The sequence below is a fragment of the Meleagris gallopavo genome, chromosome 6 (genome assembly GCF_905368555.1).
Source record: "Meleagris gallopavo chromosome 6, MGAL_WU_HG_1.1, whole genome shotgun sequence".
NCBI classification, from domain to species: Eukaryota; Metazoa; Chordata; class Aves; order Galliformes; family Phasianidae; genus Meleagris; species Meleagris gallopavo.
Window position 1 is genome coordinate 13,292,928 of NC_139409.1, and position 25,585 is coordinate 13,318,512.

Sequence of the window (25,585 nt, forward strand, 5' to 3'; positions counted from 1 at the left end):
AGAAAAACAAGAGAATGCCCTGCTTGTCTTTTTCCCCAGTGAGAGTTCAAGTCCAGTATTTGTTTTGCATTTGCAAAATGAACTCAAGTTCTTTTGAGAAAGGTGGGCAACTCATCTTTTCTCTTGAGTAAGAGAGAGTTGGAATTGGATTTTAAGAAAGTTGTATGAATACTCAGTTCTTTTAATGTTTGTTTTCCATAATCAGCCCTAAACATTGTGAAGAGGGGAGAACTGATTTGACATTGCAGTTCTACAGAGCACTGCCCCTTTGTGTTTCTGCTCTGACCAAAATATTTCATGTGTCCTTGATTCCTTTTTGATTCTTGTCTAGAAAGGAGGATGGCTCAGTCCCTGGGTGCTGGCTGAGAAAGGCAGGGACAACCACCTCCCCTCTGCGGCAGGTGAGCTACTTATTTTTTGATCAGAAAGTCTTTAGGCTTCCATAGTTAGCTTGAGAAACTATTTCAGAATGTAGTGCAGCTGCCTCTGATGCTCCTTTTTTTGTGCCAGCATTATTCTCTTCACAATTTCTCATGCTTTGACTTCCAAAGCAATTATTGTAACAATGAAAGCATACATAAACACACTAACCATATTATCTTGTCTTCAGAGAAGTAGTGAGGGGATCATTTACATCATCATCTGTGACATAACTGTAAACTCAAAAGAGACCACAAACTTCCCAGAAGGTAGAAAGCCTTTTTGTACTGTTGTGGTTTTACTGAACTGAAGGGTTGCCTGTCAAAAGGGTTTTCATTGACTCACCAGGAGACACAGTCTAACCTATCAGGTTTTCAAGTTAACTATCTTGTTGTAAATATTGATAAAAGCTTGGAGTGAGTGGTAGTTATGAATGAACTCCAAGCTAAGGCTGTGGATTAGAATTTTTCTTGTATGCATTGCATCTACATAGAGCACAGTAATACAGTTTACAGAGAAACTGCACTATTATAAAAGTTGCAAAGCTTTATTTAATATCTCAGCCACTCCAGAACAAATCACACACTGAGTGTGTGATGGATGTTGTTAGATTAGTATAACAAAAACATTTTTCTAACATTTAGCATGGGATTTGGATATGTCTAAGGTTCCATCTACTCCCTTTCAAATCTATTCAAATCTATGTTTACAACTTCCAGCCTAGCCCTCTGTGATTAGCGTTGTGGGTTGACACTTAAACTTTCCTATATAAGCAGAGATACTATAAGTTATATTTCCAAAGTTGTGTGGACAGTGGCAAAAAAAAAAAAAAAGGAAAAATAACAATAGTGTTGACTTGATAATCACTTATAGCCAATATGTAACAGGTCAGTTTTCACAGGATGTAGCCATCAGCTTTTTGGGTCCTTAACTCATTGTTGATTTATTTAATTTTTTTTAATTACTGAGGAGTCTAAGATTTAAGGAGAAACACTTGAGCTCCTTGCAGTGTGTTCAGTTAATTAGTGATATTATGACAATTAGCCTGTATGGGCAAACAGCTGCTGGCTGTATCACCATAATGCGTACGCAGCGCTTAGGCATGACTGTCAGCCAGATGAGTGCAGCTGCTGGCAGTATGTGCTGATTCAAGAAAATAAAGGTAATTGTTACTTTCAGAATCCTGCTCTTTTCAGTCCTTCAACCTGGACAGCTTAGAGGCGCAGATTGCTTAGAGGCAGTCTGTTCATGTCACACACAGTCAGCACTTGTGTACCATTAAGAGAGAGCGCATCACCATTTTCCTCAAAATGGGAGATTTCAAGGGTTTTTCTCGTCTGTCTCACCTTTTTGACAGAAATAATGTCATGCCAAACCTACCTGAAAAAAAGATTTGCAAACGATTTGCAGATCTCCAAATTTTTTTCTGCTTGTCTGTTTATCTTTGGTCCAGTTGCTGAGTTGAAAAAAGAGTATACCTTGAAGTGGAGAAAGTCATCAATTCAGACCATATAAGGACCTTACCACCTAATCAACTGCTTAAGTAAATTGGCAGATTAGTGCGAGCGATTGTTCAAGTGAGTGGTTTCATTACAAAAAGAAAAACAAAAGAAACAAACAAACATCTATTCTTTCCAGTATAAAAATTCAGCATCATTTTTTCCTTTAATGCATTACTTAGTTACTATGAAATTCATATGCTTTTTTTGTTTATTTGTTTTTCCTCACTGGATTAGTTTTGTGAAGTCGTTCTGGACTTCATTTAACTATCAAAAAATCTTTAATACCTTCTTCAAACACCAATTTCACTGTTTAGCCCCTTATCCAGTACACTGATAAAGCTGCTCATCAGTTTAAGCTGTTCCCAGCCTGGAACCCTGGGGGAATCTACAGCTGACTTTTCTCCATCCTGAAGACTGATTTGTGTTTCCAATCCTTTAGCCAGATTTTGATTCAGCAAATGAAAACCTTGTCCAGTTCCATGAAAAATTGCTTTTTTTAGAGCCTTTGATATGAAGCTATGGGAAAAGCTTTTGGAAAATGCAAATGTATTATGTCTGTTTTATTGCCCGAGAGAACTTGGAGAACTTACTGGCATCTTTGTGCAACTTCAGCATGTCAGTGAGGCAGGATTTCCTCTGACAGACTAGCATTGCCTCCTCACAGACTTGTGTCAGCCATTCTCAATGTTTTTACTCATTATTGTAGATCCCACCATTTAATCTTGAAAGCCAGGCTCTTGGGTCTGTAGTTCCCAAGATCACTTCCAGGTGTATGGGCAACCACCTTCCTCTGGCACCACGGCCATTCTTAATAGAATGTTGTACATTTTGCCTAGCAGTTATGCAATTTCACATATGTGTTCCTTCAAGGCTCCTGGGAGAAAGCCATCCAACCTGGGTGACATGTTAACTTCTCACCTACCCATTTGTCTAACGTTTCCTGGGTGCTTTCTTCTGGTTGACCCTGGTTCTTTGCCTTATTTGCTACAAAGGTTGGGGTCAGATATAGAAATCTCCCCAGTACATTTGACAATAATTTCAGACACAGAAATCACTGAGCTTCCCCACTACGGGTTTATCTCTCAGAACCTGTTTTGCTCATTTGCTGTTGAGTAGTGCCACTGATTCCCTGGGTATGTGCCTGATGTCTCTGGAGAACATTTTATCTTCAGTCTGAGTATTCTATGAAGGGTGCTGCTTAAAATCATTAACCTTTCTCTTAATTTCTTGGGCTGTTTTGGTGGGTTTTTAAAAATTGTTGCACATTGTACTTGAGTTTCTAATACAGTGTTTGTTAACAGTCAGGTTAGAGTCTTCTAGCAGTCTTTTTGGTGTGTGAATTCCAGAGAATAATTATTAAAAAAATAGTGAAATATAAATATGTTTACTTATTTCATCGCGTCATTGTGTCTTCCATTCTGCTGAACCTGTGCCCATTTACTATGAATAATTTTTTGTCTCCCTTAAATATTTGCTATCCCTGTCAGGTTATAAGCTCCATGTTGACCCAGGTTCCTCCTCAGTAACTTACCATCTAACTACATTTTGCGAAGCTGCTCTTTTAGCTTTATCAGAACAAGAACACAACACTTCTTAGAAACATTTTACTAATTAAATTTACATTTAATAAGTCCTGTTTGTGCATATAAGTCAAAACTGACCTCTTAGTGGCTATTACCTACATTTTCCCATCTTGTAAAGTTTCTCCATAATGTGGGAACTCAACCATAGTTAATATTGGTTAGTAGTAATGTAAAATTATCTGTTGAAAAAAAAAAATTGAAGCATTTTGGATATCGTATTAGCCACTGTACGCAGATAAGAAAGGATAAAGAAAGCCTGAAGAATGATATGTGTGTGACAGAAAAAGCTTCAGAATCCTGGATGCAACAAAAATTTTAGCAAATTTGTATACTGGCTTCTTAAAACCCATAATGCTTCTATGCCTGCATTGGATAACTTACTCTCCAAATGAAAAAGAGAGTGGAATTATTGTTTCTTTTTTTATTATTTTTTTTTTAAGAAAAATTTGTTTATGCGTTGAATATTTTGGCAATGTTCTTGCATGTAAACTTTTTTTTTAATATTTATGTGCATAACTTCAGATAGGATGGATGGTGGTGTTTAACTAAAAGGGACTGCATTAGTAGTCCTTTTATCATCTAGATAAGCAACATCTGGGCTAGTTAGTACAGATAGTGCTTTAGCTAACAGCTGGTTCTTATCTGAATGACAAAAGGCCAGGGTGATGACCTTTTCTATTTAAAAAAAAAAAAAAAAGAAGAAAAAGAATGTTATTTCTAGTTTTATTTTAAGAGAATGGACAGAAAATACAGGCAATCTGCAGCATGTAAGGTTTTCCTGTATTTTGACTAATATGATCATTTATTACAGATAAATGCTAGAACACAGAGGAAAAAACTGCAGCCTCGAGTTGAGGAGGCTAGGGTTTGTCTGTGTCTGTGAATCCATGATGGGGGGAGTAAAGAAGTCTCATCTAAGTTCTTCTCTGTGGTACCCAGTGCCAGGATAAAAGACTAAGAGTACAAACTGAAAACTCTTCAAACACGTCTTCTATTGCAATAGCAATCAAGCACTGGCACATGTTGCTCAGGGAGGTTGTGGAGTCTTGGAGATATTCAGAACCCAGCTGAAAAAGTCCCAGGGCAACCTGCTCTTACTGAGCGTAGCTTGGAGCAAAAGGCTGGTCTAGATGGTTTCCAGAGGATCTGTCCAACCTCAACTAGTCTTTGACTCTGCAGTCTTGTATCAAGCAGTGCTGCTGCTAGGGTGGCTACCGATAAAACATATTAGAGGTGAGTTTGCTGCCTGGCTTGTTTCCTAGCCGAGCCTTTAATGAAGGTCAGGCATTTATACATCTTTGTTTGTATTATCAAATCATTATCAGTTCAATTAAATTATACTGACTAACACTAGTATCAGCTAAGAAAAAAAGCTGGAATGTTTAATTCAAGGTCTTTATTAGAAATGCATTAGGAGGAGCAGTTCTTTATTTCAGCAGTAATCTTACTTTGGATTGTTGATCTTTTTGTCTTGCCCCCACAGCACAGTTTCCAAATTAAATGTGTTTTTTCCTACATAGACTTTCTATTGGCAGTGCACGCAAAAGATTTTTTTGGTGCACGTCTCTTGTGTAATTCCTGTCTGATTTTTGTTATTTTATGAAAGGCACTGGATCTTTTGTAAAATATTTCTGTAGTTGGCTGTCTATACTTTTGCTTGAACACTTCTTTTTATGATGCTAATTAGAAATGGGAAAAGTTTTCCTCCTGAAAATAGTAAAATACATGATTTACTTTGCATAACACAGCCATTTGAACACAGTGCTCTTCTACTGCTTGTATTTATCCTGTATTTACTCTATTAAATTTATATTTCTACATATTTCTCTGATTCTGAGATCTTTTCTTTGGAGTATCTTTCTGAAAATCTCTCTTAAGACCTTCCTACAAATGAGTCTGAAATTTGATGGATTGTCACATGAAAAACATGTGATACGGCTCATGAAACGCTGGACACTTGTTACATCAATATAGCACGGGCAGAATAAATTCCAAAGCACTTTATATTTTCATACCTTATTTAAAGGCAGTAAAATAAAGGTTAGTTTATCATTTAATATATTTAATATACTGCTCTCAAGCAGTAAAATCTCTGTATTTTTTTCCCCCAGTCTGTCAAAATTTAGTGTTCCTAGTCTTTTTGAATTTGCCTTAGATTTCTTTAGTACAAATATTGTTTAATTCACTTTTCAGTAAAGCTGTCAGTTGTAATCTGCAATTTAAAAAAACTAATAAAACAAATCCTCATTTCACGATTTAAACCTTACTCAGTCTAATTCACTTGCACTGCAAGTTTATTATTCTCCTGCAGCTTGACGTGCCTCCAATTGTAATTGTGTTGACCCTCCGATGCAGTAAATCTCCCCTGTGCTTATCAAACGAGGGAAGATAAGTCTACAATTTGGAACTTCATTAAATCTCTCATTTATATTAAACAGATGATGGCTTTGAACAGAAATAATAATTTTTACAGACTCTGCGACCTCCGTTTGTGGTCTTGGCAACTCAAGAATGCAGCATTTTGGAAAACTCCAGTCCCTCAGTGTACGTGGCCACACGCCAGCAGCCAAATGTCAAAAATTGTTCGTCCATCGGGCTGACTTCAAAGCCACTGCCGCAAAGGCTGTTGTTGAGTGCTTTTCAGCCCTGCAAGCAGATTTTTAGAAATCTTTCATGGCATACTTTTCTTAGTCTTCTGGGAAATGTGGGTAGGGTGATTAATAATGGGCAGCTGTTTGAAAGAAAAAAAAAAAAGAAAAGAAAAAGCAGCACAACAAACATGTTTCTTGTTATTAGAATTCAGGAAACTATGAACTACTCCTCTTATGCTCATTTAGAGACCAGTCCTGTGAAATAAACGCTCCCAGCAGCTTTGAAGAGTTTGCTGTGTGCTCAGTATCTTCCGGTCCGTGCACACATAAAATATATGCTGTGGGATTTGTGTAGGCATGTTGTTCTTAGAATTTAACTTTGCACATCAACTGTAAAAGGCACGTTGGTGAAAACAGGTAGTGATTTGATGTGTAAGTTCGTACCATGCAAAACATATCTGTTTTTGGATTTGTTACTTTTTAATAGAACTGCATGTAGTTTGTGGCATTTAGTTGATTTAATGCTCTCAGTCTTATATGCCAAGTCAGCAGAAGGGTGCTAGAGATGAGGTGAGTTGAGAGCTCTCTAGGCAGGAGGCTGGATGGTAAGGGGCCAGGTAATGGAGTGAGTGGCCTCCTATCCCCTCAGCTAGCTTCAGCTGGCTGGTGTTTGCTTGCCTTGCTCTGAGGAGCTGTGTTGGCAGTGCCCTTAGGTAATGGAGTGTCTAAATCTAGCTAGATGATATCAGATTGTTTTCTTTCTTGCTGCACACAGGTTCTGCTTCCCACTGAGATCTCTGTGACTCTCTGGGGAAATCATAATTTTTCCTCTTTTGCTGAAAAATCTGAGAGGCACGTGGAGAAAAAAAAGGATGATCAGGTTCTGCAATCTAAGGTTGAACTGGGAAGTCGCATGGAGAAGACTTGTGATGGAAGGCTCTGGGATGGGGAAGAGGCCATGCAAGCAACTTTCACCTCTGTGCATGTGGCCAAGCAGCCTATCTCCATCCCTTCCTGCACCACCTACTTCCTTGGCCTTTGCACAGCCCAGGGGGTCTGCCTTCTGCCTGGGGTGCTGGTGAGCCTAGCTTTCCTGAGTTCAGCTGCTCTGGTGGAAAGCAGCCAGAGGCTTTGCCCCGGTGACTTTAGTGGCTCTAGCAATGTGCTGTAGCAGTGCCAAGGATTGACTGAAAGAAGAACATAAGATCACTGTACTCTGCAGACAAGAATGGCAGGGTACTCATCATGAATAGGAAATATTAATATTAAAAGTTAATGTGAAACTTGATTTTTCTTTCATTCTATTATTTTTCTCCTAATTATAAAAGGTGTGAGTGTGTATTGGTTACTAATATCTGTGGTGGAATTTCATGGGGGTACCTGTGGTGATTACATTTGAATGCAAATTGCACCACATCAAATAGCTCCAGAGCCCAATTCCGAGTGGTTTCTCCTCTGCACCCTGACGGAAGTCTTGTTCTGACAGGCTGTCAATATGGGAAAGATGACCCAGCTGTCTGCCGTTAATACTGAAGAAAAAGCCCTAACTGTCTGTTTAAGTAATTCTGCAACAAAGAGACACCAAAATGCAATGTGGTTTTTTTTTTCCACCAATTTTCTGCTGAAGGATTTGAAATTTGACAGGGCGCCATAGGAGGTGCAGCGTAAAGTGGCCTACAAAGTTGGTCATTAAGCAGAGCTGTCATTGCAAATTATATTTGTCCAGGGAGAGAAGTTCTAGCTCATTTGGTGCCCAGACAGGTCTAGGCCCTAGGCAAGTTGTTATTGTTCCCCCATGCTGCTAAATACACTTTCAGCACTAATTTTCCTCTCTCTGTGCAGCTGGAGTCACCTGGGAGCCCCTCTGGTCCAGAGCTGCCCATAGAGACACTTCTGGATGACAGGGAGCGAAGGATTTCCCATTCCCTGTACAGTGGGATTGAGGGGCTCAGCGAGTCGCCTACAAGGAATGCTGCACTGAGCAGGATCATGGGTAAGTCAGATGAGCTCTGTTAAATGTGCTTTGTTTTCATCCTTTCTGCAAACTATGGAAAGGTGATTAATGTGCTACTTATGTGGGAGCCAGGGAATATGGAATTTGCCACGACCAACCTAAAACGTGCCTTAAAATTGTTCTACACAAGTCTTTTGGATATGCATTGTGAGGAAAAAAAAGTCAATAAATCATAGAATCATAGAATGGTTTGAGTTGGAAGGGCCCTTAGAGATCACCTAGTTCCAACCTTCTTGCTATTGGCAAGGACACCTCCCTCTAGACCACGCTGCTCAAAGCCCCATCCAACCTGGTCTTGAACATCTCTAAGGAGGGGGCATTCACAACCTCATTAGGCAACCTGTTCCAGTGTCTTACCATTTTCACAGTGAAGAATTTCTTCCTAATATCTAGTCTAAATCTACCCTCTTCCAGTTTATAGCCATTAACTCTCATCCTATCACTACATGCTTTTAGAAAAAGTTCCTCCCCTGGTTTCCTATAGGCCTTTTCAGCTACTGAATGGCCACTATGAGGTTCGCACAGAAAGTTTATAAATGGATTTATAAAGTGAATTTCTTATCTCATGGCAGATGATAGAACAAATCATAGGAGAATCTATCGTGGTTTTCAGTGTCTGATTTAGGAGAAGAAATTAGTTGGCATAGTCTCTATGTTGGGTCTTCATTATGACGAAAAGTCAGTGACTTTCTGCAACAAATTTATAATTCCAGCATTTTTTCTTCTCTGCTTTAGTTATATAGAAGCAAAAAAAATAAACAAGGAAATCTTGTACCCATTTATGCTTATTAGGGTATTTTATTTCTTTGTTTGTTTTTTGGTGTTTTTTTTTTGCTGCCCATTGGATAATGAGGTTAATGCAGTTGTTCTGCAGCAATTCAGCCTCGTATGAACAGTACAGAGCTGGGTACCACAGGAGTGTTTGGATTCACTGACAAAGATTGAATGAGTTGGAAGGGATTTTCAAATTTAGAATATAAAATAGCACTTGATATAAGATGCTATAATTGCTTCCTTGTGCTGCAAGTAACAAATGACCATTACATCTCTGACTCTTTCTAGTGTTCTTGACGCACAGATTACAATAGAAGTTGCTGCTGCAAACTTGATATGAAGCAAAACTGAATTTAGTTTGGAATGATTAAGATTGACTTTCAGCTTTAGAAAAATTTCTAGTCAATAATGAGTCTGTACCCTTGGTTGTGCTTTGAGAATGCTTTTTAATTTTTTTTTTATTCTTTAGATTTGAGGTTTTTTGTTTCTTAGCAGTAGGACAATAACATAGTTTATAAACTCCATGAGCATCTCCAAATTTGCTATTTAAGATACTTCATCAGTTAGACCTTTTGTCTAACTTGGTGCATTTGGGCAACAGTAATTAAAAATAAATCATGTTCTATTTTATTGCCTTACATCTTGTGGAACTTTGGAGGGAGAATCCTGGAAGCATGAAACCTTTCCAGTCAAAGTCCCAGGCTATTAAAGAAGACATTTTTTTCAAAAAATGCAGATCTGTTGAAAAAATTAAGGAGCAGCACTCTCTAGCACTACTTTCCCTAAAACAAACCTAGTTCCTGTGGTGTCAGGACTTTAGATAAAATGTTTGCAAAGCACCATCTTCTGCTTTTCCCATCAGTATTTCAGAGGATTTGCAAGTCCAACTCCTGTAAGCATTAAGGCATTATTGCTTAAACACCTTGTCCAGTGATGGGAGAAGCCCCAAGAGAGTCTGTGTACACATACTTCAGGCAGTGCAGTGTGCTGCCACGTCAAAGAAACTCATGACTTGCCACACCAAATCGAACTAGCTGTTCATCAGTCTGGTATCACTCTTTTACTGGTAGCCAATAACATATGTTCCTAAAAAAGACCGTAAATCTTTCCAAAAGCTCTTAAAATCTAGTGCTTTTGGATAGTTCTACTATGTATAGCTATGGAAAAAAAAAAAAAAATCCATCCTGCATTGTGTATTAGTTCAATAACCTGCAATAGATCTTTTGATTTCCTCTGAATCATTCCTTTTTTGTTGTTTTCAGAGAATAGGAACTATGTACAAATTTGGCTTAAAGTAGATTGTGACTTAAATCCATTGATACTTTAGTTGGTAGCCCTTGGAAGGTCAGGTTGTGCCTGAATCTTACAGTAAAAATGGTCTGCTGTGGTGTAACTGAAAACTGGTTTTGCCAGGACTAGTTCACTCCCCTCTATAATCATGGCTCCTTCACAAAACTGTCATGATTAACTCAGCTTTCAGAAAGCAGTCAGTTTTTTTTTATGCTAATCTTTCTGTATGAATCAGTACCACTACATTAAAAGCACACTGTTGGCAGTCTTTTACTGCACTCATATTTTCTTGTAGTGCTGTGTAACAGAGCAATATCGTTACCTGTTGGCAGAGATTTATACAAATTGGTTTGTTTCAGAGTAGCTAAAGCTTTAAGGCTCAAGCATTATCCACTGAACATCCTGAATTAGTGTTTATAGTGAGAAAAATCTCAGCGCTCCTCTTATTTTCCTAAGAAGGTATATGGAGTGTTACATCAAAGAAGCTTTCCTCCTCTCTTGAAAATTGGCCTAAAAGCAAGGATTAGTTCTAAAAACAGTCTAAATTCACAAGTCTGCCCCTCCCCATTCTGGTTCTGACAATGAAAAACAACTAAAAAAGTGCTTTTTGAACCACTTTTTGTAGTGCTGATTCCCTTGAGTCCTCTCCCAGTATTGAGGAACCATCTGAATCACTTGGTGCATTTTTACATAGCCCTCAATGAATTGAGCTATACAAACTTTAATACTCCTGATACCTAGTGGCAAGGAAGTCCCAGTTTGATTTCATGTGTGAGGTAGTGCCACTTAATGCTTCTTTTGCTACTTGATAAAATCAGTGGTTTTAAAGTTTTTCCTTCCCAACTTAGACTATTCAAAAGAGATAGTTCGAAGATCTGGAGAATTCCTGCTCTTTGCAGTCATTCCTCAAGATTTGAATAAGACTTTTAAATGAGTTTTGCTTCTTTTAAATATGCACCATGTACTTTTCAGGGAATACATTTAAAACAGTTTCCTTTACTCCTTCAATCCATAATGGACAGCAAAATCCCTGATCCAAACCTTGCTATGAGAGTGGGAATAAAATTATGTATTTTAGAATGTGATTTAAATTATGTCAAGCTATATTTGCTCACTGGAGAAAGACAACATGAATCTCTTAATTTTTTTGTATGATTCTTACAAGAAGCTACCTCTCCAGAAGATTATTGCTATTAATTTATAGATGCTCTTACTTGCTTGATATTTAACTGAAATTTTTTGGTGAAGAGAGGAAGTGCTTGTGTATCCAAGGGAGACATTCTCTATATGTAAGAACCGTTTCCTGTATTCTGGAAATTATACAATGAAGGTATTATCTCCCAAGAGTTAGATAGCTTTAATAAACCCTAAGGTTTATTTATTTGTTTTAATATGTTCAGGTTGCAGGATGATAATACATTCAAAACAGTAGCTGTGTTGTGCTAGTCTGCTTGTCTCTGTGATTAAAAATTCAAGTCTTTTCTTTTGATACACCGTCCTTGTATATTATCCATTATGCTCCTGTGCTTTGCAACATGTGAATATGTGGCTGCTCTCTAATAAATTATTCTTACTCAGCAAACAACTTAGTACAAAGTGTTCTTTTATCTCTTTCATCCAATTTCTGATACTTCTCATGAGCACAGTGGGTTTTGTTGCCGGTTGTGACTAAACAGAAGTTATTTTTTAGGGGGTACACAGAACAATAACGGCTTGCACTTAATCTACTTTCATCCTGAAGGATCTCACAGAAGTTTGTAAAAGTTGTAGTTACTACACAACAGGCTATATTTTGTTCTCCGCATAAATAATTGCTATCTTCGGGACAGAAATCAGGAGAAAGCACTAAAATAAATAAGTTAGCTAGAGGTACAGAGTATTTGTGTCAATTAAGTGAAAATAATCCTTTACAAGCATAATGCAGTTCCCCAGCTGGGAATCTGAACTGAAGGTGGTTGTCTACTCCAGTAGTCTTGACAGTTATGAGCACTCTCTTGAGATCCAGTGCCTAGGTATTGTGGAGACATATAGTCCTTAGATGTTCTCATACTTCTATTCCCAATCCCACATTTATTTAACTGGGAAAATTTAATGATGAAGCCATCTGCAGGAAATTTTGCTGTAGCTCACTATATTGCTGGGAATAAGTAAACTATTAGTGAAAAATAAATAAGTGAAGATCTGGAGATGTTCTGATTGGACAATTCTCTGTAACCTTCCTCTAGTGAGTCTTATCTCTATTATCCTTATCACCATCACTATTTTCTTTTTATTGTTTCAATCATTATTGTTTTGTCTTCTGTAGTTGTAGAAATTAATTCTCAACTTGAAGTTCCCAACATATTTTTCATTTTCTTCTTAAGTTCTTTAAGTTTAGGGGCAACGAGTGACAGAATTTATTTATTTTCAGTTGTATTTGTGGAAGGAGCTTGAAGCATAGCGTTGATTGAATTCCACAGATTGTAATCCCTCAGTTTCAAGATCAAAATGCTCATGAGTATCATTCATAAAATAATATTCGGTTTTAAATGTATTGTAAGGGTACTCTACAGGTTTCTGAAGCCTTCCTTTAAAGATAAGGCAATAGTAAAAACACAAAAATCAGGGCAGACGAGTTGGTCCTCCCAGTGTAGTCAAAGCTAAATTATTCTAACAGATCAATTAAACTTGATGAATTTTTAAGATTTAGAAGGACTTTTTGGAAGCAGCAGGTTGGTTTCAATGTGAGCATGTTGATCATTTTATAGACTATAAATGCTGTTGTTTAGCTTTGGTGGTTTGTTTGTTTGTTTAAATTACTTTATGTTTGTGGCTTAATTTACATCCAATTATGGTCAGATAGGAAGCATTGCTGTTTGACGTGATTTTCCCTGTTAAGTTCCATAGAGCTGGAGACTAGTCATTCAGTACTGGAGTTTAGAAACTTCTTTTTCTGAGCAAATGGTTGGGAACCGTTCTCACCCCATACTTTGATAGGGTCCTTAGGCTACCCTTGTTTAGATTAGTACGAGACTGGTACTAGTAGACTGGTATGAGAAATTTGAGCCTTGTTGGCCTGTGGTGTGACACACTTGAAAGGAAGAATTTCCCTTCCTTATTAAACTGTACAAAGTACTGCATACTATTACAGATTACCTCACTGAAAATGAAGTAATATATGCAAAACTGGACTTGATGTTCATTCAGATTCTAAATTTAATAGCACTTTTCTAGCCTGTGAGAAAATTACTGTCTTGGAAAGGTTTGTAGGCAGCTTGAGTAAAGTCTCAGTTTTGCAGATCAGTCAAATATACTGATGATTACTAGGTTTGAAGTTTCTTTGAAGTTCCTTTGTAATGTTTCTCACAACACTCGTGGAGTTGCTTTCTCCAGGGGTATTTTATATCCACTTCAGCTAAGCTCTCTACAAAGAATGTATTGAGCCTTTTGCTGAGGTATGTTGAACCATCTGCTGGAGGTGAAGCCTTTCACCTGTTTTTAGCTTCATCTGCTTCATCTGCAGGTATGTCAGATGGGCTTTCTGCTTAATTCCAAAGCAACTAATAAAATGTCACTCTTCACCCTTGTCAGATATAAAGAAGGGCAGTGAAAAGTTAAAAATGTTACTGAATTACTGTAGCCTCTCAAATGGGAAATTCAATCTACAGGATGCCATAAGGTTATACCTTTTCTAAGTCAGTTCTTTGGAGATATTATTAACTACAGAGTTAACAATCTTGCAGACATTATGTTTGAAAAGAAGTACCTCACCAGGATAAACATGAACCTGTCCATCAAAGAAGTTATTGCTGGGTATAGAATCAGCTGTTATGCAAACTGAACACATTCACTTCAGGTTGACGTGATGAGATGTTTGTCATGCAGGGCCTTTTCCTTCTAGGCACTTTCACCACCTTCACCTTTTTCAAAGATCTCTTTTGAATCCTGTTTTCCTCTCTTTGGAAAACTATACAAAATGTATTCTCTAGTGTGGTGATGATTTTAGCTAGCTGTGTAGTAATTAGCTACTTACTCAGTATGTTGGTTACTGATGTTGTTTAGTTTAGTTTAGTTTTTTCCCCTCCAAAATTGCATGCAAAAGCAGTAAAAATAACTCAAACGTTTCCCGGAAAAAACAAAGCAGAGAGGAGGAAGAGGAAGGAGCAAACAGACTGGGAGGACATCTCCCACTAATTCTATGCAGTCTTATAACTTTTCTATATCTGTAATTAAAATAAAGTATGATTATTACCTGTGAGATATTACTGCAGCGCATCATAGTGTTAGAATAATCGACAGTTTGTTGTCAGATCACTGGCTGATTAAACTATTGTTTTTCTTGTCATGAAATGTGTTTTTTTACAATTGTTTTAGCAAGCGATACATACCTAGTAGTAAAATTAACGTACTGTCGTGATCATTCATTGGAATGAACGTTGTGTGTAGTGTGAGCATTGGGACCAGACGTTTTAGATAGTCAAGCATCAATATCCACGAGCAAAGAATATTTTGAAAGAGTTTCTTTCACATAAAAAAGTATGTGCACCTAGCATGAAGGAATTACATAATAATTTGCCATAATCTCAGATAACTCTATAATTGTAATTTGCAAATTATTGTTTTCCTTACATCAACATTTTACTAAGTGTTTCTGAATACTGAAATAATCTGTTTGTTTCATGTTTAGAGCTTAAATAGTGATCATTCTAGATTTTCTATCATCTTCCAAATTAAAATTATATAATCCCTATTCTCCCAACTCTGTATTTCATGCATATATCCTGAAAAACTGATTTATTCAGTTTAAACCATAATTATGGTACTAACCACTGCAATGAAAATGTTGCACTTTTTGATAGTCTTTATAGCAGTCTAGTCTGTTTTGATGTGGGATTTCTATAGGTTCAATTGCTTGTACTTTGTATTCATCGGCTTGAAAACTGTACTTCAGTCTTATGCATCAAAATACATTGAAATACTGGAAAATATAATGGTGCATATATTGATCACTATAAAAGCAACTGTGGTAGTGGTTTTATAATATTTATGGGCACATTACTTTCATTTCCTCTGAAGTGTTTGATGCAAGGGAAGATTACTGACTTCTTGCAATAGACTGCAGGTACAAGCTGTGTATATTACTTTTCAGACCTCGTGCATACGATGATCTATGGAAAGTGAGACATAACTAATTTTATTACCTGTGGTGTTGCTCTTATCAGTAGGATTTCTATTTTATCAGTTGTGTTTATATATTATTCAAGGTGCTCTCTGCTATTATTCACTTCTCATTTCTATTTTTTTTTCCCTTTTATTGTTCAGGTAAATATCAGCTTTCTCCAACAGTAAACATGCCCCAAGATGACACTGTCATTATTGAAGATGACAGGCTGTCTGTACTCCCTCCGCACCTCTCTGACCAGTCTTCATCCAGTTCCCATGACGATGTTGGGTTTGGCACTGTTGATACTGGTGGATGGGCTAAAGCTGCAATTAATGAGTCGACAGACTGGTAAGGCATGGCTTAGTGGAAGGAAAAAATAGATGACTACAGTTGTCTTTTTATTTAGTTTACTTTTTGGTTACTATAGTATGACTTTTTTTCCCCTTCACATTTAGATTTACATCACATTTCACTGTTTTCATACTTATAATTACCCGTTTCAGGAAGAAAGTCTATACACATAGATTGTTAGACTTCTTAATTCAGATCAGAGTTTTGTGCTGTCTCTAGGCACGTTTTTGAACTAGCACTAATTTAGCTAGCTGTGCTAAATTTATGAGAGATGAAAAAAATAGTAACTATTGGAAAATTTAATTTATAATTCTCACTGTAAATATTTCTAGGTCTATAAAAGAAAGATTTAATTTTCATTTTCCAATACATATCTAGGAGCCTTGTAATAATTCTGTATACTTTCCTGACTTTCCCAATAACATACAATAATTTTAAAATCTGCCTAGAGGTCAAGGCAGCTCTTTATTTTGCCTGTTAGTGATAATGGTTGTGCAACAAGAATTAGTCAAGTTTTCTTTAATATGCACAAGGGATACCTTTTGTATCATAGCAATGTTTGTGTCATGCAAGGCACTGTACTGTAATAATTTCACATTAAAATGTGAACATGTTTTATCTGTAATAAAAGTAATTTCTTTGCATCTTAAGTTGACTCTCTAATTACACTTACACAATTTAACAAAAGACTTTTAATGAGAAGTGCATTGAATTCCATTATTGACTTGCTTATGTTCCTAGCAAAGATATACTGTTTATTGCTAAGTACAATTAATAAGATCTAAAATTTAATTTGCAAGTCCTGTAATTATCTATAGTAATAGCAAAATAAAAGCCCACCTCTGTTCACTGCCACTGCTTAAAGCAAGGTAATTACCACAAATGGGATGAAGTATACAAATTTTCCTATTTCTTTTGTCTCTCAAGCCTGTTAAGAATGTGTCAGCAATATCTTAATAAAACAGTGATAGCACCTGCCAGCTGATGTGCGCCTGTCAGCTTCTTCTTTGGTTTATTTTAGTTTATTTCATCTTTTGTCCAGGAATTGAGCTCTGTATTTTTAAACACAGTTTTAATGATTGTATAAAAAGCTACTTTTTTGCATCCTCATTTGCCTTTTTCAACTCTTTTGCAACTCTTCTCTTGGACAAGTTATATCTGCAGTTTGGGCCCTTGAAAAGGCCATCTGTCTTTTGTAAAAACCTTTATAGCTGAAAATCCAAGATGTTTAAGTAGAATAGTACTCAAGACTGCACATAGGGGCTTATTGATTTTTTTATGTGAATATGAGCAAAAAAATACAGCATAAAATAAGAGCCTGTTTGAAACCTGCACATGCTTTTACTACATTTCTTTCTGCAGTGTATTTTGCTATTCATAGACATTTAAAAATGAGAGTCACAGTAAAGAAAATAAGGATTAGATAGTGCTGAATTGATCAGGCTTAAAACCTTTAAAGCTGGATCTTGATAAGAAATTCTAAAGATCTTCAGATACAATTGCAGTTAAAAGCGTAGATGACTATTGCACCTTGCTATAGAATATATTCTGTTTGTATGTAAGTAAATAGTGGTAGGAGTGGATTGTTCATTAATTTCCTGCTGCTAATGGGTGAAGGGAGATTTGTAAAATGAAGGTGCATTGTATGATTTTGCTGGAAGGCACAAAGGGTAAAACTAAGAATATGGATGAAGGGTTATCCAAACAAGAATGGCAGCTGTTCTGAATCACGGAAGAAAATGTAAGCTTTTCCAGCCTGACAATATCTCCCTAATCCTTGATGAAAATGTTATGAAAACAAAGGGGCAATAAGACAGGATTAATAAGTGGAATTTTAATAACATCGAGGGTCAGAAGACGGTTACATTCTTTTAAGGATCAGCTGTCATTCCAGAAACCTTATTTGTTAAGTATGCTAGAATACAGTAAATTGTATTTGGCATTGCTTAATGACTTGCATTAAATTCACCTTCTGTCTTCAGTTAATGTAGTTGAAAAATATTAAAATGAGGCACTTTTAGTGGTAATAGTTACTCCTCCATGCTCATTGGCTTTTCCAGTGACTTCTCTTCAGTGTGGCTTCTGAATACTTTTGGGCAACATATGCGCATTTAAACTCCTGTGATCTGCGTGTTCTATAATTATTAAAACACGCCTGTGGGTCATTCATCAACCAGGATGTGAAAACTGATGACGCTACATATGACTCTGATATTTGTACTCTAAAATCGTATGAGATTTTATGATGTCAGAGAGTAACCAATTTTATTCTATTTTATTTTTTGTGCTAAGTAGCACCTCTAATATTTAGAATACTTTGCAAACATAAAGAAATAATCCTCATAATAAATCTGTGTGGAAGATAGTTGTGATAAGCATAGATAAGTGCAGACAAGGGCAGCAGAAGGAAAACCCTTAAACACAGTGGCAGTAGAAAAGTTTGGATCTGATCTCCAGAATTTGCAATTGCTGATTCTGTGTCAGACCATACCATTCTCTATGTGACTCGTGTTGCCCATTCAGTGTTTTATTTAACTTTGAAGTTTTAGCATGTTCTCAGAGCAGGGCTTCAAATGAGTATATATACTCGGACTGTTTTTATATGAAAATGATATTTAACTTTACTAGAAGCTTTATGTATGCTGATCAAAGCAGGCTCATATGAAACAAAGGAGCATGCAGCCAAAGCAAATAGTGTTAGAAATTCACCCCTTTTGAAGGAAGGGCCTTGTGATACATTTTGTTCAGCAAGATGGAGCTGGTCATCTTTAACTAATGTGAGCTATATTAGCAGATGTTGTTAGAGAAAATTTTCACTTAGTAAAATCACATTTTTCTAGCCTTTGGAGACAATGCTGACTAGTAGTGAGCCATAAACCCCTGTGTGGCCTTGGGAAAGTCATTTATGATCTGATTATGAAAGGTGTTGAGTCACTCAGAAAATGTTTTCAGACTTCAGGGGTTCATATTCAGCTACAACTTGCACTACTGTAAAGGCTAGAAGTATATGTTGGTCTCATCTGTTTTATCTTTCTGTCATGTGGAGATGATTTCTTCCCTATTTTGTGAGACTGAATATGAGGACAAAATAGTTATTTTTTGGTTCAGGCTCTGATTCATCAGAGCTTTTAAGCATATGCTTCAAAACGTTGCTAAATTGTGCAGACATCCCTGAAATAGTTGTTGCAATTAAATGTAAAACATTATGAGCCAGAGCCAGAAACATTAAAGTCAAAAGGCACTTGACATTGACTTTATTCATATAAGCTCTGATCCTGCTCTTGCTTAAGTATTACATGCTTGTCACATGCACATATCTCATTATTTGTAAATGAATCATTGCTAGACTGAATTTCTTCTACTGTCTAGTAATGTGGATGGTGATTTTGATCTTTTATAGTACTTTATGCCTCTGAGCACATTTCCTTACCTCTCTTCATTGTTGTGTCTAATACCCAGGTGTTCCAAAACGCTTCTGTACATTATAGTACGTGGCATACATCAACATGTTCACATTATACTATGTAAAAGTATAAGTCATTTTCTGCAGAAACTTGTTATTTACCTGCTTCTCACTAAGTATGAATTGTGTCTTATAACTAGCCCTTAAAATAGAAAATAATTCTTTTGAAACATATTGAACAGTAACATGTATTTATATATATATAATACTTTGTACAACATGTACAGTGTTCAGAAGTCTCAGTGTCAGTATATTAAGCTTTTTTCTCTTGAAACGTTACACCATTCAGAGGATGGAATTCTGAGAGATCTTCTTCCTGCTGTATAGATAATGGTGGCATGCAGTACTTGCTGTTTTTTTTTTTTTTTTTTTTTCCAGTATTTTATACCTCAGATTTATTTTTCTGCCAGCTGAAGTAGAAATCTAGCTTCTTTGGACTTGCCTTCAGGCTCTCTCCCTTTCTGGGAGCGAGAAGATCCATTTGTGGATTTCCTTTCAATTGGTCTATTAGCAGTAAATGATCTTGCAATAGTCCTTGAATTCTTTTTTTGTTTTTCTTTTCTTCTTTTTCAACATGTGGTATGGCAGTTGTGACACATGGCAAGCCTAGGGTTTAACTTGCACGCCGAACTAATTTTGTTCATTGTTTCTGATTCTACCAACATCAGAACAATATTATTAAATCTATCTTCAAAAAGCTTCTGGTGAAAGTTTTTATGATGAAACTCTCATTCCTGTTGGCTAAAGACCTGAATTGTGCAGAAGAAGGACTTCAAGAATGATGGCAGGAGGGTTGGAATGGATAATCTTTAAAGTCCCTTCCAACCCAAGCCATTCTATGATTCCATGATTCTATGAAGCGGACAAAAAGACTAAGTCCAGCTTAGCAGTGTAACCACTGTGACAAATACTTGCTCTGCAATGAAGCATTGAGTAAAAAATATGCTTGTATGTCAGAGCCATGTTGAAACCACAAAATGCTATGAAGGTTTTTAAATGAAGAACTTCGGTAATTCTCTGTGGGTTTCAAGCAGGGCAGATTTTACTTATGCTTTTCAAAAAAACATTTCTTGATTTAAAAAAATCTTAACATTTGTTATTAAGAGAACATATTGATTTATCATTAAGAAAAAGAAATTGTGTTTTTATTAAATTCTTTTAAATTATTCCCATATTGGGGTTGTATATTCTGATAGTATATGCATAGCTTATCTTTTATTAAAACTTATAAGTGAAATTCTTGATTCTCCTTAACTAGAACTGCTTGATGCAGTGAAACAAATTCATCATGTGTGTGACTACTTTAAGTGGTTTATCTGAAAATGTGTACTTTATTACTGGTAGAAGTCACATGCTAAATAAATGCTTTTTTCTGCAGAGTGAAAGGTTGCGTGATCTTGATAAATGTTCGCATGATTTTTTTCCCTTCCTACAGCACTCTTAGTCCAGATGTTGATCCAGTGCTTGCCTTCCAGCGAGAGGGTTTTGGACGCCAGAGCATGTCAGAAAAGCGTACAAAGCAGTTTTCAGATGCCAGTCAGTTGGAGTTTGTTAAAACACGAAAATCCAAAAGCATGGATCTAGGTAGTGAGTGATATTTTTTCAATTGTTTTACTTGAACCTGATTTTCATGTTGTAAGTATACAGATCTTGTAATTCCAAACATGTCATTTATGTGCAGTAATACTGTGCATAACATGTACTAGTGTGAAGTAAAATATTCTTAATGTGAATGGCCAATTGGCCTGTGCATTGTTCTTACCACTTGTAAATGTCCATACCTTTAAATATCGGAGTTCTCTGTATATATGTGTATACACAGATATAGAACATATTCATTAAAATGGAGATGAAAGTTGCATTTAACAATCTACATTGAATATCCCTATGTAAAATGTTCCATGCTGTGGTTCTGGGTAGACAGGATTAGTCTCAGTTCATGACTATAATGCAATTAGCCTTAAAGATCCCTAGTAGCCTCTCTTTGTAGGTGGATTTTGATGCAGATATTAAGAGTGCAAGTGTTTTTTTTTTGAAGAGATGTTTCAGAATTAGAAAATGGAGTTAGTCCTACTTTTGGTGGAGACTCATGTTTTGTATTTATATTAGAAACCCTAAAAAGTAGCAGCAACTAAGGCAATCAACTGTAATCATTTTAACTGACAATACAACATAGAAGAAGCAAATGCTAACAAGCCCATCTCTTTTTCTGCCATTGTATTTAGATTCTGAAGTGCGGAAGCTAGTAACCTTAAACAGTGAGTTTTGATTGTTTAAACACAAAATTCCGTACTCAGAATAATGAAATATAATCAGGTTTTCTCCTTTACAATACTTGTGAATATCTTAACTGCAATCCCTAATTCACCAACTTCTTCAGAGGACAGTAAGTTTGGTGTTATTGACTTGTCTTGATTAGTTGCAATGTGCTAACGTGTAAATAACATTGTACCTGCCTGTGATGTGAACATGACTGACATTGCATGAAGGTTACTAGTTTGCTGCCATTTCTATCCGGAATATTTGCTTACTGTTGCAGTTTATATGCATGAAGGATGACATTGCTAAGGCCCCCCCTAACTTCAAAAGAAAATACAAAAAAAGGAATGTTGGTTGCATGTGGGGCATGGTCACTAACTGGGCTAACCGTTATACATTTACCTTTTAACAGTAGCTGACGAGACTAAGCTCAGTACAATGGATGACCAGAAAACAGGTAAGAATTGACAGTAAGGCTGTTGCTATAGAAACCTTGGTCAAAGCAGCTTACCACAATTACAGAACTGCCAATCAAATTGCATGAAAACATGAATATTCCAGTACTTGCATGGCTGCTTTCTATTGTTGTGAATAATCAAGTCGTAGAGAAAAAGAAAATTCTCTGTAGAGATAAGTATCTGGGGTAGCATATTCAGGCAGGTCATACATCCGATTCTAGGTAGACACCTGTGTCTACACTTTGAACTCATAAATATTCACAGTTATAATGATTTTTGTCCTTGCAATGAAATCTTGGAAAATCTAGCTTCAAACTCAGAGTGATGTTGCAAAAGAGTAGGGTGTTTGGCTCTTACAGTGCTAACACAGTGCTTGAAAATAATTATTTTAATTCCAAAACTGCTATCTTTGCCTTAAGTGGTCATCAGATACATGTTGTGAGTTGAGTTGATGATTATTAGTGCAAGTTGATTTGCCTTTGGAACTGAAACCCAAGCAGTGAAACAGAACAAAAGAATATGTAAATAGAATCTTTTCCACATACGATTGATTGTAACATTTCACACAATGATAATGAGAAATAGCTTTCAAAGCATATTTTTATTAGTAATTAAAATAATGCACCAGCTGCAATTATTAGCCTTTATGATTTATTAATACGTGTTAGCTTTTGACCTTTGAAATGCTGTTTTAATTAGACTAGATCCAGAGGACACCATAACATTACTTAGCTCTAATTAGGAACAATTCACCTTTTAAACCTGACAATATTATTTATTTTTAGCATGATTTGGGGAACAGAGCATTCCATGCAGAATTTATGATTAATAATTCACAATTCATCTCTGTTTAACCACACTTTACAACATGAGTAGGAATGCTGAGAAGTTGTAAGTAATCAACTGATAACAGTGTATTTTTTATTAAAACAGCTAAAACTTCTATCTCTTAAAATACAGTAGAATACGGTCAGAGACTTGCAGCTTTAGAAATTGAGAATTAGCACACAAAATTAAAATGCATGAATGTTTTGAAGGATTCAAACCATCAGAGTGTGAAAGCATGAACTGTGTTAATGGTCATAGTAAGAAACAGAGCCTGGGGACTCCTTCACCACTGAGCAATATTCACAGGAAGTTACACAACAAATTCAAATTTATTGTAAATTATTGTTGATTTTCTCATTGACCTACTTATTGGAATGGGATGTGATTATAACAAGGTAAATCCTAGATGTTTTAACAAAATATGAGTCTTGGGTTTAAAAGTGCATAGCGCTTTTGGTGGTATCAACAGAGTGCAGTTTTTCTATATGTGCAACACCTGGATTAAATTCCAAAAAGAGACACGTCAGACAACTTGCGTGAATGAGCATGACTGTAACCATCTGGACTAAGCAGTTACATATTTTGTGAACAGCTCAATGGCAGAAGAAAAAAAAAAAAAGGAAAAAAACACTTTCTACTATACTTTTATACTTTTATTTTATTTATCTTGTGTGCTTTTAACCAGGTTTTGTATATAAACACTGCATTTCTCCCATTACTGAAGATGGATGTGGTTTTTAAACAAACCACTTACTGTAGTTTGGCTTAAAAATTATCTGGTATAAGAAAAAAAAATACCTCAAATGTGTGGTGAACTATGACTTGATGAATCCTAGAAGTCAGAAACCTCAGCATATATTTACTTCAGAGAAAAATAAAAGCGGGCCCTGCTACAGTCAAAGTTGAGTTTAATAATATTGGCTGAAAAGGAAAGGAGAGTGTAGAACTCACCAGTGCTAGTTACTATAATAGATTTTTAATTATTTTTCTTTCTGTAGTTCACTTGAAGTGCCTAATCCTTTCAGTGTTTACAGTTCATTCTAAAGGTTAGAAGTATATTCAGTAGCAATTGAGAATGGCTCATTTATTGAATCCCAGGCACGCTATAGTTCTAGCTATTGTTTTTTTCCATGCGCACTGTGAGGAAAGGCTGAAACACTCTCTCAGAATCAAAGCAAAACTAAAAACCTCCACAGAATATTTGCTTAAAGAGATTTTCAATTTATTTTTACGTGGTGCTTTTAAAATAAACTTTTATTAAATGGAACTAAGCTGAAGTACTTTTCATGCAGTTACTTGCTCTGTTCTTCCCCTGTGCCCTTCCAAGCCAAGATGTTCCTCCTTTATTGTAGGAATTGAACTAGAAATAGAAGAATTTATCAAATATTGTGGAGAAGATGTTAGTAAATACAAAATTTGGCTCACTGCTGGTGAACCAATTTTTAAGAAAAAATGCAGACGTTGTGCCTTTGCAAAACTTATAGAGGGAAGTTGTTGATGTAAGTCACTAGTACTATTTAATCTAAGAGTTGGTAAAAAATACCGCTTTAGAGAGAAACAAAAACATCATTATAAATCATTTAAAAGAAAGTGATTTTTATAGCACTAAAAAAAGCTATTATAGCTCTTAAAAATCATCACTGAAGGAATCCTCCTACACCCTTTAACACCATGGTTTTTGCCTTTGCAAATCATCCTTGTGAATTTGTGGCACTGTATAAATACATTATGTAAGGCTGGAGAAGGGGAGGCAGGGAGGCATCATGAGATGTGAAACAGCATGAGGGAAAAACAACTGGCTTGGAACAGGTAGCGTCACGTAACGTGTGTGTGTGTGTGTGTGTGTGTGTGTTGGATGCCTCATTGGATCTACATGTGCCATGTGAGCGCGGATCCACACAACGCATGTCATGCATGAGCAAGGGGTGCTGCATGGTGCGGCAAGCAGGCGTGGTGCTGTGCCCAGGGACTGGTCTGGGGGACGCCCAGTGCTGTGCATGCGTGGTGGGCAGGGGCAGTGCTTGGCGGTGGAGCAAGCATGTTACCGAGATGGATATTGGTGTATGTTGCACAGAGTACAATTCCAAGAGTGAACGTATAAGCGATATGTGGGGAGGTGAGGCAATGCTACAGGAAGAGTGCTGCTGTGCTGCATCTACCTCAAAGGGGATTTGTTAATGAAATTGATGGAAATGAAACTTCTGATAAACTTCAAATTTGAAAAAGATGATAAAAGAACCCCTTTCATCCTTTAGACACATAAAGATGCTTAGGGTATATGTGTCGTCTTTTCCTTCTTTTTTTTTTTTTCCCCCTTTTCTGTTTTAAATTCTGTTGTCAAAATAGAACTCGTTCTGAGCAGATAACATTTCTGATGATTACCACCAGCGCTGTAAAGTCTGGAAGAAAATGCTGACATTTTTGTACTTAGAAAACAGGGTTTTGATGTGACTCATAAATTTTAAACAAAATGCATCTTAAAGAAAGTTTCTCATGAGATTATGAGTAAACAACTCACTTTCTGGCTACTGAATTCTAGTTATAAATTCTGAACTCACTCAATTTACAGGGAGACTTAGCTATATATTTTGATAATAGTAGACTTGGTATGAAGAGGCCATAGAAGATAGTAGAGGTATTGAAACACGTATAGCTTTATGATTGCAGTGCTTAAATTGCTTGTGAAAGGACATTTTCCTCTTTCAAATTCTGCAACTTGTTCACGTTTGTGTTCATGACCACACAAGTTCAGTAAATATTCCTACCATTTCTGTAATCCATTATTAGTTATACAGTATTCAGTGAACATTAGGTCACATCCCATCTAGGTTTTCCTCTGGGAAAGCACAACTTGCATAAATATGTTCTCACAAACATCTGTATTGGGTAGCAGGAAATGGAATTTTTGT

At 36.4% G+C, this 25,585-nt stretch overlaps 1 protein-coding gene across 12 annotated transcripts in view; it reads left to right on the top strand.

The window, feature by feature from the left end:
• The window catches only part of PARD3 (par-3 family cell polarity regulator), a 434,123-nt gene that overhangs the window by 258,231 nt on the left and 150,307 nt on the right, over positions 1-25,585 (top strand). For 7 of the 12 annotated variants that reach the window (XM_085227074.1, XM_085227084.1, XM_085227082.1 and 4 more), the window contains 5 exons: positions 7,939-8,089; positions 15,476-15,665; positions 20,567-20,718; positions 21,357-21,389; positions 21,803-21,847. In XM_085227074.1, the coding sequence (XP_085083200.1) occupies positions 7,939-8,089; positions 15,476-15,665; positions 20,567-20,718; positions 21,357-21,389; positions 21,803-21,847 (571 nt within the window). The remainder of the gene's footprint in view (positions 1-7,938; positions 8,090-15,475; positions 15,666-20,566; positions 20,719-21,356; positions 21,390-21,802; positions 21,848-25,585) is intronic. The other 5 variants (XM_085227076.1, XM_085227077.1, XM_085227078.1 and 2 more) reach the window with 5 other exon arrangements.